The sequence below is a fragment of the Bombina bombina genome, chromosome 8 (assembly GCF_027579735.1).
Source record: "Bombina bombina isolate aBomBom1 chromosome 8, aBomBom1.pri, whole genome shotgun sequence".
Taxonomy (NCBI): domain Eukaryota; kingdom Metazoa; phylum Chordata; class Amphibia; order Anura; family Bombinatoridae; genus Bombina; species Bombina bombina.
In genome coordinates, this window is record NC_069506.1 from 20,454,495 (window position 1) to 20,475,467 (window position 20,973).

Consider the following 20,973-nt stretch of genomic DNA (forward strand, 5'->3'; position numbering starts at 1 on the left):
CACACTCAATCATACACACACACTCATACACACACACTCATACACACACGCACACATTTACTCACTCACTTATACACACACTCATACACACACTCACATACACACGCAAACTCATACACACACACACAAACGCACACATTTACTTGCGCACTCATACACAGTCACACACATTCACACGCTCATGCACACACACTCATACACACAAACACTCCCACACACTCATGCAAACACATGCACTGACACACACACTCATACACGCACGCACTTACACACACACACTTACACACACACATTTACTCATGCACACACACTTATACACACACATTTACTCATGCACTCACTCACACACACACACACTCATGCACACACACATTTATATGTTTAAAAAGTACTCTTTTAAATGCATAATACAGAGCTTTCTATTTCTTTAATGTAGAGCGCTATGTATGACACCCCTCAGTGTTCTACATATATACTTGTAATTTCCCAAACTCCCAAGTAATAATTCTGTCTGTATTTTTCAGCAAGCTACTGTAATCCGTGATGGAGACAAGTTTCAGATTAATGCCAACCAGCTGGTGGTGGGAGATCTGGTGGAGATTAAAGGAGGGGACCGTGTGCCGGCTGACATAAGAATTACATCTTCACAAGGATGCAAAGTACTGAAACCTCTCTGACCTTGACAGGACCCAGAATTGCAAACAGAGTAAAATAAACCCCCCTGCTTTTTAATGGGCTGCAGCAAAGAAAAAATTCAGTCACATTTTACAAACAACAGAAAAACTGTTACCAGCACACTATCCCAAAACATCTATGATAAATAGTGTTCCCTCTAAGGCCAGTTTTGTGCGCAGCCCAGCAGTAAAACAGTTAATAAGGGAACCACACCTTGCAGTCTGCATCGTGTAGTGTTTGCTTATTGCTCTAATTAACTGTTTCACTGCTGGGTCGCTCACAAAACTGGATTTAGAGGGAACACTGAGGACAAAGGGGATTTTTAGTACTATATTTTGGCTAAAGTAGTAAGTTCAACCTTCCCATGACAAGCCAAACCCCATAGGTGAGTCCCACTCAATATACTGAAATAGATGAGTGTAAGACTTGAGGTGGGCAGGTGAGCTTACATACTTTAGAAAAATGTCATGGTACTAAAATTTCCCTTTTTCATATAAGCTTGGGGATAGTGCACAGGGACAATGACCTTCCACAAAACAAAAAAAGGACCTTATATGACCCAAATAAGTATTTTCCATCATTTGCCGGGGCAGAACTACCATTGGTGCAGCAGGTGCAGTGGCACTAGGGGCCAAGTGTAAGGGGGGCCAATAGTAGCCAGTCTGTATATAGGTGGGTGAAGATTGTGTACAATCCTAATGCAGGAGAGCCTTTTATTAGTACATGTTGCAGATCCATCTATCCTCAAAATAATTATACAGAGCAGCATGTATATTATTCCTATTGCTTACTACCGAGTTACCTTTGAGGACCCAAAAAAACTTTGCACCAGGGCCCTCTGTTGAGTAGGTCTGTTACTGATCATTTGTTTTTATATCATTCAGATAAAATACTTGGGGCGAGTAGTTCTTCTAGCTGACATCACAAACACAAATCCTATTTAAAAAAGAGAAAACATTAAACAATGTAAATGTCTAAATTCAGTTTTCACAACTTACACACAGGTAGTTTGATGTCCTACATTAAGAATGGAAATTGCTTGGGATCTCTGGTCTAATTGCATTTAATTTAACTTCCTTAAGGTTGATAACTCATCTCTGACTGGAGAGTCTGAGCCTCAGACACGTTCCCCAGAATATACCCATGAGAGCCCTCTGGAGACCAGGAATATTGCTTTTTTTTCTACAATGTGTTTGGAAGGTAAGATCTCACCATCAAACCAGGGCACTTCCAGGATCTGACCCTGAAATCCTGGGTTACAGCTGTAACCAAAGTCTGTTTTCTAGAGGGTTATATGGAACGGTAATAATCTCTAAGTACCTTGTGTTCCACCCACCAAAGATGATTCTGTGATTTGTATTTTTGCTATTGTTCCACTGTTGTCACAAGGGCATAGCAGGAAAGCCGAACTTATAATATCACTCGTGCAATTACCCATTCTTCCACAGAAGTAAATAGAGGGAAAAAAAGTGGGGGGAAAAACTAACACCCTACTTGCGCACAAACACAATCACATGTTCTCAAGTGCACTAACCCAATGTGAAAATATGAATATTTCACATTCCAATGTTCTTCATATAGCAGAATATGTTCTATTGATTCATAAATACATATTTCTAAATATCAATATTTTTTTGCACAAATATATATATATATATATAGGTATAGATATATATACACATATATACAATATATATATATATATATATACATGAATATATATAGGTATAGATATATATACACACACACACTGTATATATATATATATATATATACATGAATATATATAGGTATATATATATATATATATATATATATAGCTATATCTATTTATAAATACATATTTTGAATACTTTGAACAAATTTTGCTATGTGCAGAACATTGGAATGTGAAATATTTACAGTAAATACACAGTATAACATTTATTGCATAAATATGTTTTACATGTTTTCATCTACTTAACTGCAAAGGGCTCTAATGAATTTATGTATATATTTCTATATATGTATACACATGTATTTATGTATTTATATGTGTACAAATGTCTGTAAATACGTAAATACACATATAAATACATAAATACATATATACACACATACAAAACATATATATACATACATATAAATACATAAATACATATATACACACATACAAAACATATATATACATACATATAAATACAGTTAATCAGAGCTTTGATATATACGTATATATTTTGTTGATGGATTTTGTTGGCCAATATCAAGGTGTCATTATGAGTAAGAGCGTAATTTGTCCATTAGTATTAAGTATATGATCCCCATACAGGTGCAGCAACAGGAATTATAATCAACACAGGAGATCGCACAATTATTGGACGCATTGCCACTCTGGCGTCAGGAGTGGGGAATGAGAAGACTCCCATCGCCATTGAGATTGAACACTTTGTAGATATCATTGCCGGACTTGCTGTATTCTTCGGAGCCACCTTCTTTGTTGTTGCAATGGTGATCGGATATCCCTTCCTGAGAGCTATGGTTTTCTTTATGGCTATTGTGGTAGCTTACGTCCCTGAGGGTCTACTGGCCACCGTCACGGTAAGATCTGCAGTTCTAAACAGTAAGAAATTCTGTTTGCATGAAATCTTCAGTTCAAGTATTAAATACATGGACATTAGATCACTTTTTATAACAAATTAATTCATTAGTCTTAAAGCATGAGCCGTATTTGCAATCCATTAAAGGGATAGAAAAAACCCTTGCACTATTTAATCATGCTTAAATATTTTTTGATGAGGGGAAATGGAGTTCATGTCTTTGTGTAACTGGGTCTTAAGATATGAAACCCAAAATGTTTCTTTCATTATTCAGATAGAGTATACAATTTGAAATTCTTCCCCAATTTACTTCTTTTATCTAATTTGCTTCATTTTCTTGGTAGCCTTTGTGGAAGGAGCAGCAATGCACTACTGGGAGATAGCTGAACACATTGGGCGAACCAATGAGAAGAAGCATATATGTGCAGCCACCAATCAGCAGCTAGCACCCAGTAATGCATTGCTGCTCCTGAACCTACCTAGGTATGCTTTTCAGAAATGGATACCAAAAGAACTAAACAAATTATACAATAGAGGTAAGTTGGAAAGTTATTTAAAATTGCATTCTCTGTCTGAATAAAAAAAAAGTCTTGGACAGTGACAACCCCTACATTAATAAAACAAATTAAAAAAAAACATAGAAATTATTTATTTTACCTGCTGGAGTGTATTGAACTGTTTACAAATAGCTCCTTCACCTTTATTTTGTCATTTGAAATAACTGCATTTGTTTGTTAAAACTACCACCTATACTGCAGTGTTGGATATAAAAACAAAAACTAAACAAAAACTAAACAAGAGGCAGCAGCAGAAATTAATCTCTCAGGTTGAGGTGGGAGAAAACCCAGTGCATTTAAAAGGGTGTACCTGCTGCATTGTTGAATACAATAAATCCTTATCAGTTCCTGGCCTGTGTATATTATCCCATTAACACAACCTGTCTGTGTAAGCTGAACCCAGGATCTTGTACTATAAGTAAACTCCGATATATAGATGACAGTGAACCTCAGAAGGAGGTTTCACAAGGATCTCCACCAACTTTCATGGAAGCAAAATACACTCAGCAAAAGTAACATATGATTAATAATTGATTAAATATTCATGATTACTTGTCTTAAAGGGACAGTCTAGTCCAAAATAAACTTTCATGATTCAGATAGAGAATGTAATTTTAAACAATTTTCCAATTTATTTTTATCACTAATTTTGCTTTGTTCTCTTGGTATTCTTAGTTGATAGCTAAACCTAGGAGGTTCATATGCTAATTTTTAAGTCCTTAAAGGCCACCTCTTCTCTCAGGGCATTTTTACATTTTGTCACCACTAGAGGGTGTTAGTTCATTTGTGTCATATAGATAACACTGTGCTCACGCACGTGAAGTTCCTAGAAGCCAGCACTGATTGGTCAAAATGCATGTCTGTCAAAAGAACTGAAATAAGGGGACAGTTTGCAGAGGCTTAAATACAAGATAATCACAGAGGTAAAAAGTGTATTTATATAACTGTGTTGGTTATGCAAAACTAAGGAATAGATAATAAAGGGATTATCTATCTTTTCGAAACAATACAAATTCTGGTGTAGACTGTCCCTTTAATGCATGTTTTTTATATTTAGCCAATAATATCAAGTCATTAATTGTTTGCCATTAACAATTTAATATCATTCTGTGTATTTTTTTATTGTCAAAACACTTTATTGCAATGATATATAAACATTGTGGTTATCATATTCCCTTTAGGTACAAGCTTCACAATTTAAAGGGACATGAAACCCAAAATGTTTCTTTCATGATTCAGATACAGCAGTGTTTTTCAACCAGTGTGCCGTGGTACACTAGTGTGCCGTGAGAGATCCTCAGGTGTGCCACGGCAGACTGACAACAGTGTGACATATTTTTTAAACTTTGCTTGTTTTTTACTCCCAGTGCAGGGATAGTTTGTAGGAGGCATGGCATAACAGCACAATACATACAGTATGTGTGTGTTTGTGTGTATGTGTATATATATATGCTGTATTAGGCTACAATGTGTGATTTTTTTTAAATTTTGGGATGGTGGTGTGCCACAGGATTTTTTAATGTAAAAAAGTGTGCCACGGCAAAAAAAAAGGTTAAAAATCACTGAGATAGAGAATACAACTTTAAACAACTTTCCAATTTACTTCTATTATCTAATTGGTTTCATTATTTAGATTAGATATCCTTTGTTGAAGAAATAACAATACACATGGGTGAGCCAATCATGTGAGGCATCTATGTGCAGCAACCAATCAGAAGCTACTGAGCCTATCTAGATATGCTTTTCTACAAAGGATATCAAGAGAATGAAACAAATTAGATAATAAAAGTAAATTGGAAAGTTGTTTAAAATGTCATTTTCTATCGGAATCGTGAAAGAAATAATTTGGGTTTCATGTCCCTTTAAGTATCATTTTAGCAATACCCTAAACTTTTAACTAACCCCCAAATGATCATATTTCTTTAGATGAAAAAAAATCCATAGAAACAACCAAGGTATGTAGTTAAACCTACCCAAAATATATTTTCTAAGACACTGAAAACTCCAAAAATAATTATATTGTTTAATCAGCCAGTAAGCAGTCAGTCCTTAAGGCCCAGCTGTAGCAGTTTCCTTGGTTTACCTTACCTGACAAGCGGCTTCTCGTCGTTGCAGGTTTGTCTTTCTCTTACAGCAAAACGCCTTGCTCGTAAAAACTGTGTAGTGAAGAACCTGGAAGCAGTAGAAACACTGGGCTCCACATCTGTGATCTGCTCTGACAAGACAGGAACTCTGACCCAGAACAGAATGACCGTGTCCCATTTGTGGTTTGACAACCAAATCCATTCAGCTGATACCACAGAGGATCAGTCAGGTGATTATTTTTATTTTCATGTAATATGTTACAGTCTAGGATTGTATCTACATCCCACTTGTCCAGTGTAAGCCTAAGGTAGGTTGTCAACACTCACTTATTTACAGGGATCTCCCTTATGTGCACAAACCTTCTACAGTTGCACAGCCATCCCTTAGTTATCTGCTCTTAGAGCATCTTTCTTTGTCTTTTTTTACATCATGTAAAATCTACATTTGAAACATTTAATCTTGTACTCATATACTCTTATTTAGTTAATAACGCTGATGTATCTGACAGTTTAAAGGAATAGTAAAGTCCAATGTAAAGTTTCATGATTCAGATAGTGCATGTCATTAAACAACTTTCTAATTTACTTTTACCATCAAATGTGCTTTGTTCTCTTGGTATTCTTAGTTGAAAGCTAAACCTAGGTAGGCTCATATGCTAATTTCTAAGCCTTTGAAACTTTTAAAAATGATATGACCCCTGATTTTTTTTATATATTCTTGCACCCTAAGAACACCACTAATTCACTGCAATTACATGAAAGTGAAATGAGAAGTGTAGGAATTGTCGCACATCTGCCATTAAATAACTTTACCTTTAAGAGTTTATGTACAAATAAATATATATGAGCATTTTTACCCTTAGCCATTGTTAGCCTTGGTGGAAACTTAGCTCATTCCATGCAAGCATACTAAGGTATGCTTAGGAGTGTGCACGTGTTTTCAGTACTATGTGTCAGCTGATTTACAACAATAAAGGTTTGCAGTAACTTTTTACCTTCTACTTAATTAGGACAAAGCTTTGATCAGACTTCGGACACATGGAGAGCTCTGAGTAGAGTGGTCAGTCTCTGCAACCGAGCCACGTTTAAAGGTGGACAGGACGGGGTACCAGTGCCTAAGGTAAGAGAGAACTATACCAGACCAGTACTCTAACCATGATAACTTAGCAGCCAACTAACTGGTCACCTGATCCTACAGCGCATTGTGATTGGAGATGCTTCAGAAACCGCTTTACTGAAGTTCTCAGAGCTGACAGTCGGCAATGTCATGGAATACAGGGAACGCTTCAGGAAAATCACTGAAGTACCGTTTAATTCCACTAACAAGTTCCAGGTGAGTCAACATAACCAAACCATCAAAAGGAAACTACAGTATATATTGAGGGACGTGCCCGTAGTGGTGCGAAATGCGTTGTAACAGCTTATCAATTATATGGTCATGTCTAAATTGTGTTTTACAAACATCCATCGTTTGCATTTACTGGAGAAATTTGGATTAATTGATACCACATAAGGTATTGTTTTGTGGAGTATTAAATATTAAACTAAAATATTTAGCTTACGTATTGGTATTTTAGTCTGTAAACCTCAGTACCTTTCTCTGACAAACTCAGTTATGGGTGTGTTGGGAACAGCCAATAGAAGGATGTACATAAAACAAATTATTTCTGTATAACATTAAATAAATGGTGTAAATAAAATACATTATGAACTTTAGGTTGTATTAAGCACTTCCAGGTTTTCGTCTAATATGTAAATATTCTTGAAGCTACCTGAACCTACAGGTGCATATTTCCGGAAGAGCCTTGATATCTCCTGATTCTGCAGAGGCATTGGAAGAGTATTAAAGGGACAGTCAAGTCAAAATTAAACTTTCTTGATTCAGATAGGGCATGCAGTTTTAAACAACTTTCCAATTTACTTTTATAATCAAATTAGCTTTGTTCTCTTGGTATTCTTTGTTGAAAGCTAAACCTAGGTGGGCTCATATGCTAATTTCTATGCCCTTGAAGGCTGCCTCTTATCTTGGTGCATTTTAAAAAAAAATCACAACTAGTCAGCGCTAGTTCCTGTGTGAGTCATATAGATAACATTGTGCTCACTCTCATGGAGTTATTTATGAGTCAGCACTGATTGGCTAAAATAGATGTCTGTCAAAAGAACTGAGATAAGGGGACAGTCTGTAGGGGCTTAGTTACAAGGTAATCACAGAGGTAAAAAGTGTATTATTATAACAGTGTTGGTTGTGCAAAACTGGGGAATGGGTAATAAAGGGATTATCTATCTTTTTATACAATAAACACTTTAATACCATGGGATCTAGAGATGATTGGTATCTAGTGATGCATGTTTACTAGAAATGTCAGGATATTGAGATATACATAACTATATAGAGGTTTATGAATATGTCTGATTATATAAGGTTCTTATCAGTTACAACCTGTAACTTTTTTACACTGTTTCATATATTTCTCAGTTGTCAATCCACGAGCTTCAGGATCCTCTGGATCTGCGATATCTGCTGGTGATGAAGGGAGCCCCAGAACGCATATTGGAGCGTTGCTCTTCCATCTTGATAAAGGGACAGGAACTACCGCTGGACGAGCAGTGGAAAGAGGCTTTCCAGACTGCGTACATGGACCTAGGGGGACTGGGAGAGAGAGTATTGGGTAATAAAAATAGACAGACATATAGTCACAGATTTGTTTGGCTCAGAAGAGGCTAACAGACTATGGGAAAAATACAATGCATAACACATTAAATACAGATGATTGGTAATGATATGAAGCCTCCGGACCTGTAGATACTGCGGTACTGGTCTGGAAACTTTATTACAAATTATTTATTGCTTTGGTTCACAAATTAGCAACAGGGATTTTCTTTGAAGGGACATTTTATTCCAAAATGTTATTATGTATATGCAAGTGCAGCATCTAAACATTTTAAAATATTTTTGCCTGAAAAGTATTTTAGTTAAAGCTGTTTAAAATGAAACTGAAACTTATATAACAGAATCAGTTGTGTACTCTCTAATCTTTCTGATTGGCTAATATGGACAACCCCCACAGCTCTATTGGTGGAAAAAATGTTTGTCAACTTTTCATTTTGTCATCAATCTAAAGACCATATCTCCAGAAGGATATACATAAACTGGAATCTGTACAATAGAAGCTACTAAAATAGTACATGGCCTAACAAATAAATATAAATGACAAACTCAGAGTATAACTTAGAGGAGAGAAGGAAAAGAGGTGATGTGATAGTAACTTTGAAGTATATTAAAGGACTGAGCAAAGCTGAGGCTGTGAGTATTTTTCATAAGAACAATTCCAGAACAAGGTTTTATGGTCTCAAGTTTAAGGGCAGGAGGTTCCGCAGTAACTTGCGGAAGATTCTTCACAGAAAGGGTAATTGATACATAGAATAAAATTCCGTTCGTGGTGGTAAAGGCAAACACTGTGAGGGACTTCAAGAATGCCTAGGATAAGCATAAGGCTATCCTACGTACTTAATGCCTGGGATAAGCATAAGGCTATCCTACGTACTTAATGCCTGGGATAAGCATAAGGCTATCTTAATGCCTGGGATAAGCATAAGGCTATCCTACATACTAATTAATGCCTGGAATATGCATAAGGCTATCCTACGTACTTAATGCCTGGGATAAGCATAAGGCTATCTTAATGCTTGGGATAAGCATAAGGCTATCATATCTACTAAATAATGACTAAGCATAAGGCTATCCTAAATACTAATTAATGCCTGGGTTAAAAAATAAGGCTATTCTACATACTTAATACCTGGGTTAAGAATAAGGCTATCCTACATAGTAATTAGTACCTGGGATAAGCAAAAGGCTATACTACATTTTAATTCATGCCTGCGATAAGCATAAGGCTATCCTACATAGTAATTAGTACCTGGGATAAGCAAAAGGCTATACTACATTTTAATTCATGCTTGCGATAAGCATAAGGCTATCCTACATAGTAATTAGTACCTGGGATAAGCAAAAGGCTATACTACATTTTAATTCATGCCTGCGATAAGCATAAGGCTATCCTACATAGTAATTAGTACCTGGGATAAGCAAAAGGCTATATAATATCTGGGATAAGCAAAAGGCTATCCTACATACTACTTAATGTATGGGATAAGCATAAGGGTATTCTACATGCTAATTAATGCCTGGGGTAAGCATAAGGCTATTCTACATACTAATTAATGCCTGGGATAAGCATAAGGCTATCCTACCTTCTAATTAATGCCAGGGATAAGCATAAGGCTATCATAAGTAATATTTATTGCCTTGGGATAAGCATAAGCCTATCTTACATACTAATTAATGTCTGGGATGAGCATAAGGCTATCCTACGTACCAATTAATGCCTGGCATAATCGTAAGTCTGTCTTTACATACTAATTTATGCTGGAGATAAGTATAAGGCTATCGTACAAAACTAATTTATGCTGGAGATAAGCATAAGGCTATCGTACAAAACTAATTTATGCTGGAGATAAGCATAAGGCTATCCTACAAACTAATTTATGCAAAAGATAAGCATAAGGCTATCCTACAAACTAATTTATGCAAAAGATAAGCATAAGGCTATCCTACAAACTAATTTATGCTGGAGATAAGCATAAGACTATCCTACAAACTAATTTATGCAAAAGATAAGCATAAGGCTATCCTACAAACTAATTTATGCAAAAGATAAGCATAAGGCTATCCTACAAACTAATTTATGCAAAAGATAAGCATAAGGCTATCCTACAAACTAATTTATGCAAAAGATAAGCATAAGGCTATCCTACAAACTAAGTAAACTTGGACTCAGGGAATTTTGGGCATACTTCTGTGACCTATGGTTCTTATCTGCCATTAAAATCTATGTTTTACTAAAACGTTTTCTATAAAATAAGTGGACTAACGTTCATTTAAACATAAGGTAGCTTTCTGTGGCAAGTTTAAACAACCCCAAGCTAATGAGGTGCAGTGACGTCTGGTGTAGTTGAGTCTGAGGGTGCCTTATTGGTTCTGTATTGCAGGATTCTGTCACCTTTATCTGAATGAGAAGGAATACCCACGGGGTTTCAGCTTTAACACAGAAGATATGAATTTCCCAACCAGTGGCTTGTGCTTTGCTGGATTAATTTCCATGATAGACCCTCCCCGTGCCACGGTGCCCGATGCTGTCATGAAATGTCGGACTGCAGGAATACGGGTCAGTTAAATGGAAATGAAATACCCCAGATATGGTAATATAGAATGTTTAATTATCGATAGTAAAAAAACTCTGCAGTCTAGTTATATTATTTAGTATGTCCCTTTACTGAAAATTGTCAACTTTTCCGTTCCCAAGAGAATTGGAAGTGCAGACTCCAGACTTAATGAGGCTAAACCTGCTCCATTTTACCCAGCATGCAACAAGGAGGTGCCCATTAGTTAATGGAGACTAACATTTTACACTTATTTAAAACAACTAGTATCATATTAAAATACATTTGTATGCTGTGTCTTGGGCTAATCTTAGCTTTGAATACATTATATGTATCAATTATTTTGTTATATGAACCTTTAAAGTGACACAAACCATTCACTAAAATCTGTAATCTCCTAAATATATAAAACTGACTAAAGAACGGCTGACCTGTAATGTACAGAGAACCTCAGACTAATGAACTATTAAACTCAGCTTCTATGCTTATATGTGACCATGTTAAGAATCATTTACTTGGAATTTTGAAACTAAATAGAGGCCATGAACTAGATTCATTATGACACATAATAATAATAATAATAATAATATTGTAGGTTCAGTACATCCTGCTGTTGTACCCTACTGAAATGTTCCTGGATTTAAATATTAAATATTAAGAAACTTCTAGGTTGAAGCATGACTGAATGTTAGGAAAATATGCACCGTTTTGCAATCCAGGGACATACTCCTTGAGCAGCCTTTTAAATGTGGCCTATTCTATTTCCAAAAATTAACAATAGGAGAGCTTGAACAGTAAAGCAATTAGCTTGATATATATAATTAAATAAGCAAAATATATAACGTAGAAAAAATATATATGTATAAAATACTACGTTTTTTTTACTACATTTATATAAACTTTTTATGAGGAATTTAATCTTGAGTTTAATATCCTATGAAATCTTCTTCCTATATTATCCTGTTAATTTGTCATGTGGTATCTCTTTAAAAGCCTTACTGTTTATATCTTGAATTAAATATACTGATTCCTTAAAAGGGACATTTTATCCCCTATTTCCAAATTATCCAATTTGTTGCCATGGTGTACCTTTATTTTGTCATTTGAAATAGCTACATTTGACTGCTGAAATCACCACGTCTACTGCAAATGTTAATGGTGCAGCATTGGTTACAGAAAACCTATGAAAACAAGAGGAAGCAGCAGAAATCAACATCTCAGTAGGGTGGTAGAGAGAGAGCAATTTGTATAAATAAAAAGAGAGAAGCGCTCAACCTGGGAACGAACAATAGCATAATAGCTTGTTCTATGGCTAGTTACCACCAAAAAAGCAGCCTCTTTTTGCTCAACATGTGCCTTTCACAGAGAAGAACTTTCCTGAAGCATATCAGTCTGATCCTGACTTCACAGTACAGTCCAGCCCCGAAATACCAGGCAATCCCTCTCTGAATGAAACAGCAAAACCCCAGACGTACGCTTCGGCCTAGTGTGGGCCTCGTCAGTGAGGTGCAGCCATATCCCTCTAGGCACACTGAGCAACGGGTCTACGTCTGGATTCTCGCATCACACTTAGGGAGACTTCCCAAAATGTCATAATTTGCATAAATAAAAAGAGAGAGGCCCTCAACCTGAGAACAAACAATAGCATAATAGCTTGTTCTATGGCAAGAGAGCAATTTGTATTGGATTAAGCCAGTGCTGTTATATTTTCTTTTTGTTTTGTAGATGTTTAAAGAGATATTGCAATGCATCAATTACTTCTAATTTGTTAGGGCACAACATGTTTGTATTACTTACTGTAATTAACCATTCGTTTAAGTGAGTTAAATACATTGGTAAAGTTTCGTTCAGAAACCACAAAGAATTGCTAATCGAAAGAGGAAAATGGCTGGTGAACCAGTCAGCAGAGACACTTGTAAGACAGTGCCAATCACTGGGTGTGTTCTGCAATACTTGTGGCTCCAGAGTGTGACTTTACCTATGTGCTTAACCATATAGTTACTAATGATAAGTAATGCAATAAATAAAACAAGTCATTTTTGGCTTAGACTGTCCCCTTAGCCGGACAGATAGCTCAGCATGCTAATGCACTGTGGTTGAACTCTGTAGCAAACCGAGGGTTGCAGGTTCGATCCCCGGCAAGGTCCACTCAGCCTTTCATCCTTCCAAAGTTGATAAAATGAGCAGCGACTTGAGACCCTTACGGGTGATTAGCCGCACTTTACAAGTACCACATACATACAGTTATGGGACAGCCCCACAATGTAGTGCACTAACCCTTACGTGTATTTGCTAATTCCTTAGGTGATTATGGTCACAGGGGATCACCCAATCACAGCCAAGGCTATAGCCGCTAGTGTGGGGATCATTTCAGAGGGAAGTGAGACTATAGAAGACATTGCCGCTCGTATGCGCATCCCCGTGGAGCAAGTCAACAGACGGTAAGTAGTATAAGGAATCAGAATCAATAAATATTTTTTTTAGTTTCAGTGCAAAACTGGCTATGCAAAATATAGAAACACAGCTTGATGTAAAATTCTGCCTTTATTTTATTTTAAAGATACATGAAACACAGACATTTTCTTGCATGTCTAACAATTTCTAATTTATGTCTATTATCAAATTTTCTTCGTTCTCTTGGTATCTTTTGTTGAAAAGCAGGGAGGTAAACTCAGGAGCGTGCACGTGTCTGGAGCTCTATATGGCAGCAATTTTGCAGGCATGTGTTATCCTTTTCCAAGAACACTATATGGCAGCACTATTTTCTCGTAAAAGCCACCAAGAGGGGAAAAATATGTCGGAGACGCAATCCCGCCGCAAGGAGGGGCTTACTAAAGTTCTCAGGGATACGTGCGCGTTACATTTGTAGCCAGATTAATACAGCACAATTTTAAACTAAGTAACAGATTTGATCCCATGTTAGAGTGATTGTAAATGTTAATGAATTAAAGCCCAGTATCAAAAAATAATCTTTAACATTAATGAATTTAATGAATTAAAGTGCCCCTGTTTTTAAGGTTATTTTTTATACTGGGTTTTACTTCATTAACGTTTACAATCACTCTAAGTGTTGGCTAGAGCGGAACTTACAAACACCCCGAGTTACTTTTTTAAAACATTTGAATTGCTTTAAACTTTGAATATTGTGATTATTTGTATCCAATAAATCGTTTATTAAGCAAGTTGCTGCTATCCGAAGAAATCCTTGTTGAGCCCAATACGTAGAGCTATTTGTAGCTCCTGGAAGTGTGAGTACCTTGTTGCCATATTGTGTGGGAAATGATATGAAACAGTATTTGGCTATGTGTTTGTACTTTGTATTTCTTTGTGGAGACTACCTGAGGGATTTGAGGTTCACAAAGAAATTTAAAGACACAGGCAGTTTATAGGGGGGGGGTTCTCCTTTTCTTTTAATACATACTGAAATAAAATATAATTATTTATGTTTTTCACTTTTTGCACATTATTTGTACTTTTTTAGTTAACACTATTTCCTCCTGCCATGTAGAGCGCCAGATTGGGTATCTCTTCAACAAAAGAATATCACAAGAACAAATCAAAATTTTATAATAGAAGTAAATGGGAAAGTTTTCTTAAAATTGTATTCTCTGCCTGAATAACAAAATAATATTTTTGTTTTCATGTCCCTTTAAAGATGGCAAATCAAAATGTAGTACAGTTTATTTAGTACCTATATTTAAAAACACACACACAAACAAAGTAATAGTTTCATGTCACCAGCCACACAACCATTTTGTTATAGATGCACAATATATATCAGTAATTAAGCACTGCATTTCAAAAGATCTGCAAACACATTTATTTTTAAAATGTGCCTTCTATTGTAGTTTAGAGGCACACTCCTTGAAAAGCATCCGGAGCATTGTTTATCTTATGTCCTTGGCTGTGACCAATTTGGAATAGATATACTTGAACTCCTGATTTGATTAAGCAATCACATAGAGTGTAGCAGGGTTGGGCTACTGGAGTATGCTGTTCAACCTTTCAAGAGAACCTTTAAAAATAAAATAAAAATTCAGAGTAATATTACAAAAAAGGGGGGTAATGAAAGTGCATTGCACAGTATTTTTATTATGCATAACTTTAGGGCAAATTCAGTTGAGTTTTATGACCTTTTGAATGTTCACATCTAAACTAGTGATATAATGTGACTGAATAAAAAACTTCTGGAAACATCTAGATGTCACATTTCTTACAGACTTTTTGCGGTCTTATTACATTTCAGTCCTCTACAAATGTCTTATGTCTCTGCAGGGATGCTCGTGCATGTGTGATTAACGGGGGTCAACTCAAAGACATGACCAGCGAGGAGCTGGTGGAATGTCTCAAGTTGCACCCTGAGATGGTGTTTGCCAGAACGTCACCCCAACAGAAACTCATCATTGTGGAGAGCTGCCAGAAACTGGTAAATATAAACCTTTTTTTTCTCCAACTATGAGACCATCTATGCTAGAGATAGCAACAAAAAAGAAAGGAAAGCATAATTATATTTTAGTTCACTCATTTTTTTTCAATTGAATATTTGGGAATATAAATCTTTGTATTATCATATCAATAAAATGCCAAAAATCATAGCAACAGTTCAATGGTTTAAATGCAAGTTCATATAATATGTAAAGATCCATCATCTACGCCCATATACAGACGTTCCTCAGATACCCTCTAGTCAGTTTATTTTCTTTTTAGGTGTATTTTAAGATATATTTTTTTTTAAATATATATTTCTAGATTGAGGGGAAAAAAAGATTTTCTGCGTATGTACAAAAACATATTTCAGCATATTCAATTGATTTATTTTTAAGGTGTTTTCATTGGTACAGATTTTTTGAACAACAATGAATCTTCCCTAACATTTTCCTACCCAAAATTAGTTATAACTTCCAATCTCATTGTCCAGGGAGCCATTGTTGCAGTGACAGGGGATGGTGTAAATGACTCTCCTGCCTTGAAGAAAGCTGATATTGGTGTTGCTATGGGAATTGCTGGGTCCGATGCAGCAAAGAACGCAGCAGACATGATCCTACTGGATGATAACTTTGCTTCTATAGTCACTGGAGTAGAACAAGGTAAATCTCTCTGTAACCTCTGAGTGTTCTACTAGACATGAGAGTTATTATTATTATTATTATTATTAATAATAATAATCCATAAATAATCAATCATGTATCCAAATAACTTTATAAACATGTTATATATTTGTCCCATTTCAAAGAAAATATATTCTGTACGTCTTATTTAAACCCTCAACAATCCTTCAGATGGAATACCACAAATACTTCAAGGTTTTTTTTAGAAGGACCCCTTTTACAGAAATGTTTCTAATTATTGGACTGAACCGGGCTGTAATTTGCAATTAAAATAAATACACAAATATGTACTGTAAATAAATCAGTGAAAAGACTGCATAATCATTTAAACAGAAACAACATTTTACTACCAAATATTGGATGTGGTGCATACTGTAGGTTTGGGTATAGTTCACAAATTATTTCCACTCTCTTAAATCAAAAATAAACCACAGCAAACAAAAAATATAACAAAGTACGGTATATCTAAAAATATTCATAAATTTGCTTTGTCATTATTCTGGGTTTCATTCATTCTAGCTGTAAGAAGCCAACAATCCAAGGAGTCTATTTTTTTAATTTTGTTATATTTTCTACATTTTTTTAAAATATTTTTCTATTAATGATCACATTTTGTAATTCAGATTGAGTAAATGGTTTGTGAAAATATGGTGTTTTTTTGAGAATCAACATATTATTTTCTATTGATAAATACATTATTTATCACTATCGTTCTGATGAATTTTCAAATACAATTAACACATTATGCACATTATGGTATATTTTTGTTCACTTAGATTTATTTTTGGACTGTAATTTGTGTTCAGCCTCACAGCCTTTAGTGGAATAGATTCATTAACAACCCACCCAGTCTCATCAAGTCTTATCTTATTCTCCTATCTTATTCTAAGCAATTAAAGGGACATGAAACCCACATTTTTCGTTCATGATTCAGACAGAACATTTAATTTTAAAAAAGTTTCCAATTTACTTCTATTATCAAATTTACTTTGTTTTTAGTCTTTATTAAAGAGATTCTAGACAGGTAGCGTGCAAACATCTGGAGAACTACATAACAGGAAATTATGCTGCCATCTAGTGCTCTGGATAATGTATAACATTCTCACAAAACTGCTTCCATATAGTGCTGCCATCTAGTGCTCCTGATAATGTATAACATTCTCACAAAACTGCCTACATATAGTGCTTGTGCCACGTGCACACTCATGAACTTACATTCATGCCTTTAAAGAGAGGATAACAAATAAACAAAGAAAGTTTAATTAAAAAAAAGTAAATTGGAAAGTTGTTTAAAATGGTATGTTCTGGCTGAATCATGCAAGAACATTATTGTGTTTTATGTCCCTTTAATTTACAAAACAATAGACAGAGATTTGTTGTATGAACTTCATAGAAGAACATAGGGTATGGTGAGACTGGAGAGGGTGTTAGTGAATATACCCCAGTGTTGTGGTGTAATATCATACAGCTGACTCTCTCTCTCCCCATTAGGGCGACTTATCTTTGACAATCTTAAGAAGTCTATTGCTTACACTCTAACTAAGAACATTCCTGAGCTGGCCCCATATCTCATCTATATCACAGCCAGTGTCCCTCTGCCCCTGGGCTGTATCACTATCCTCTTCATTGAGTTGGCAACAGACATTGTGAGTATGGCTTCTTATAGAGTTTACTTATCTTGTCATAAAACACCTGACACTGGGGGTATGCATCATGTTGTATAACTTGTCACTTTATATGGAGTTAAAGGGATGGTCTACAATAGAATTGTTATTGTTTTAAAAGATAGATAATCCCTTTATTACCAATTCCCCACTTTTGAACAACCAACACTGTTATATTAACCTCTTGAGTGCTAACGACGGCTCTGAGCCGTCGCAGAGTTTCTCACTCAGGTGCTAACGACGGCTCAGAGCCGTCGCTAGCACTCTCCCACCTTGAGGGAGATCTGGGGGCTCCCACCCGCTCCTACCCCGGCGATCGTGCCTGTAGAGTGACAGGCATCGCCGGGGCTTCTGTTCTGCGCGGTGACGTCATGCGTAATGACGTGATGACGTCACCGTGCAAATTTATTCAAAAATGACAAAGGACAATATAGGGAAAGGGGGCATGCTGCTTAGAAGCCTGTATCTCAGGCATCTAAACAGCTACAGACCCTCAAGACCCACCGTTGGAAAGGTAATCGCCTAACCTTTCCAACGGTATATGTCTTGGGGATCTGAAAAGAAAAGAAAAACAAGTAAAAAATAAATATTTTAAAAAATGTAAAATTTAAAAAACCCTCAAATGTGCTTAGCACCCAGGTGGGAAAGTGCTTAGCACTCAAAGGGTTAATACACTTTTTGCCTCTCGGATTACCTTGTAACTAAGCATCTTCTGACAGCCCCCTGATCACATAACTTTTAATTTATTATCTATTGACTTGCATTTAGTACTGTGTTGTGCTAAATCTTAAATAACTCCACAGGCGTGAACACAATGTTATCTATATGACACACATAAACTAGTAGTCTCCTGTTGTAAAAAAGCATGTGATAAGAGGCTGTCTATAGTAGCTTAGAAACAGGCAGAAATGTAGAGGTTTAAATGTTATATATATTAATATATCAATGTTGGTTGTGCAAAGATGGGGAATGGGTAGTAAAGGCATTGGGGCCAATTTATCAATGTCTGTCCGACATGATACGCTGTAGACTATCATGTCTGACAGACATCGCTGAATGCCGACAGCGTAAGCAGAACTGCTTGTGCAATGCCGCCCCCTGCAGATTTGCGCCGCTAACAGGGGGTGTCACTCAGCCCGATCGTATAGGATCGGGTGGATTGCAGACCGCAGCCACAGAGGTAGCAGACCAGTTATGGAGCAGTGGTCTTAAGACTGCTGCTGCATAACTGCTGTTTCCGGCAAGCCCGAAGGCTCGAGCGGAAACAGGAGCTTCAGGGGCCATTCGGAGCTTGATAATTCTGCCCCATTATCTTTTTAAACAATGACAATTTTAGTGTAGACTGTCCCTTTAAATGCTTTATAAGCCATAACTAACCTGTACCCAAGACTGTAAACATGGGGTGAAGTCCGGACGTTCTTGTGTAGAAACACTAAGCTCCTAAGCCATAAACTGAGAAAACATGGGACAGTTAGGAGTTGCTATAAATGCATAAGCATGGGGGTTCCTGTGGTGCATAAGCACTGTTAGTATACAGGATTATCATTATTTTTCACAATTTTACAAAGAGAGTAGAATTTGGTTATTGGCCACACACATTGTTGTAACCTATTAAAGGGATAGGAAAGTCAAAATTAAACTTTCAAGAATCAGGGAGAGTGTGTAATGTTAAGACACTTTTAAATCACTTCTATTTTCAAATGTGCTTTGTTCTCTTGGTATCCATTGTTGAAAATTAATATGCACATATCCTACACTAGTGGGAGCTAACTGGTGATTGGTGGCTGCATACATTTGTCTCTTGTGATTGGCTATTTGAATATGGCTAACTAGATGTTTTCAGCTAGCTGCTAATAGTGCAATGATGTTCCTTTAGCAAAGAATAACAAGATAATGAAGCATATTAGAAAATAAAGTTGTTTAAATTGTATGTTCTATCAGAATTATGAAGAAATTTTTGGGGGTTTCCTGCCCCTTTTATGTCCTGATAACAATAGAAAGGTGCATAAAATATTTAATAATAATCTATCTTTAGTCCCTTTAGGAAGTACTGGTAGATTAAGTCCTTTTTGAGGCTTTTTTATCCTTAAAAAATAGATAATAAACTTGATAGCGACACTCTGCTAGATTTAACTTTATGACACACACACAACTCTGTCAGGTTGGCAGCAAACAGGTGACTGGGGCTAATATCCCTTCTAACATTTGATGTGCAATAAAGACCATTACAGACATCTAGGAACAAGGAAAATGTCTCAGCCGTTCCAAAACCAAATCCTTTTAGCCTGTTCTTTGTCTTTTTTTTGTCTCCAGTTTCCCTCTGTATCGCTGGCGTATGAGAAAGCAGAGAGCGACATCATGCATCTAAAACCCAGAAACCCTCGTAGAGACAGACTGGTGAATGAGGCCCTTGCAGTTTATTCCTATTTCCAGATCGGTAAGCAAAGTGACCAGGTGAACATATCACATGACCACAACTATCACATGACCACAACGTATAAGCTTCACCACCAACAGCAAACAAACGGGCTACATTACAAGTGGCGTGCTAACTGTTGTGTGCGAGCAATAAGGGGTATATCGTGGCTCTTTGCATGCGTCAGAAGCAGCGTGTGTATTACATGTTTATAAGTAAATGCATTTGCTTGAGCTCAATTGAATTTAAAATGCGTCAGGATAGTGCAGCTTTAGAGCTCCGGTTAACTGTTAAAGCTCCGGTTAACTGTTAAGCTTGACTAAAAAGTTCCAAAAAACACATAAAAATGCATTGTACAGTTACACTCATAATAACACTATCTAATAAAAATTATTTTAAAAAATATTGCATAAAAAGTTATAAGGGCTCAAAGATATGAGGTCTCAAGTGTGTGTACATATGTATTTATATGTGTATATATGTATTTACAGACATTTATACACATATAAATACATATGTATATATATATATAGATAAAAGGAGATGAAAACATTTAAAAAAAGGTATGCAGTATTCATATTTAATAAAGTATTTCATTGTATATTTACTATAAATATTTCACATTCCAAGTTTTTTTTACCTAGAGGAATATGTTCCAAGTATTTTTAAA

General features: G+C 36.0%; 1 protein-coding gene across 1 annotated transcript in view; it reads left to right on the forward strand.

Moving 5' to 3' along the window:
* Nucleotides 1–20,973, forward strand: part of ATP4A (ATPase H+/K+ transporting subunit alpha) — a 100,105-nt gene that overhangs the window by 66,755 nt on the left and 12,377 nt on the right. The window contains exons 7-19 of the mRNA XM_053690908.1: nucleotides 525–659; nucleotides 1,758–1,875; nucleotides 2,984–3,252; nucleotides 5,924–6,122; nucleotides 6,903–7,012; nucleotides 7,091–7,225; nucleotides 8,369–8,561; nucleotides 10,945–11,120; nucleotides 13,420–13,556; nucleotides 15,391–15,541; nucleotides 16,034–16,202; nucleotides 17,715–17,869; nucleotides 20,201–20,324. Coding sequence (XP_053546883.1) covers nucleotides 525–659; nucleotides 1,758–1,875; nucleotides 2,984–3,252; nucleotides 5,924–6,122; nucleotides 6,903–7,012; nucleotides 7,091–7,225; nucleotides 8,369–8,561; nucleotides 10,945–11,120; nucleotides 13,420–13,556; nucleotides 15,391–15,541; nucleotides 16,034–16,202; nucleotides 17,715–17,869; nucleotides 20,201–20,324 — 2,071 coding nt within the window. The remainder of the gene's footprint in view (nucleotides 1–524; nucleotides 660–1,757; nucleotides 1,876–2,983; nucleotides 3,253–5,923; nucleotides 6,123–6,902; nucleotides 7,013–7,090; nucleotides 7,226–8,368; nucleotides 8,562–10,944; nucleotides 11,121–13,419; nucleotides 13,557–15,390; nucleotides 15,542–16,033; nucleotides 16,203–17,714; nucleotides 17,870–20,200; nucleotides 20,325–20,973) is intronic.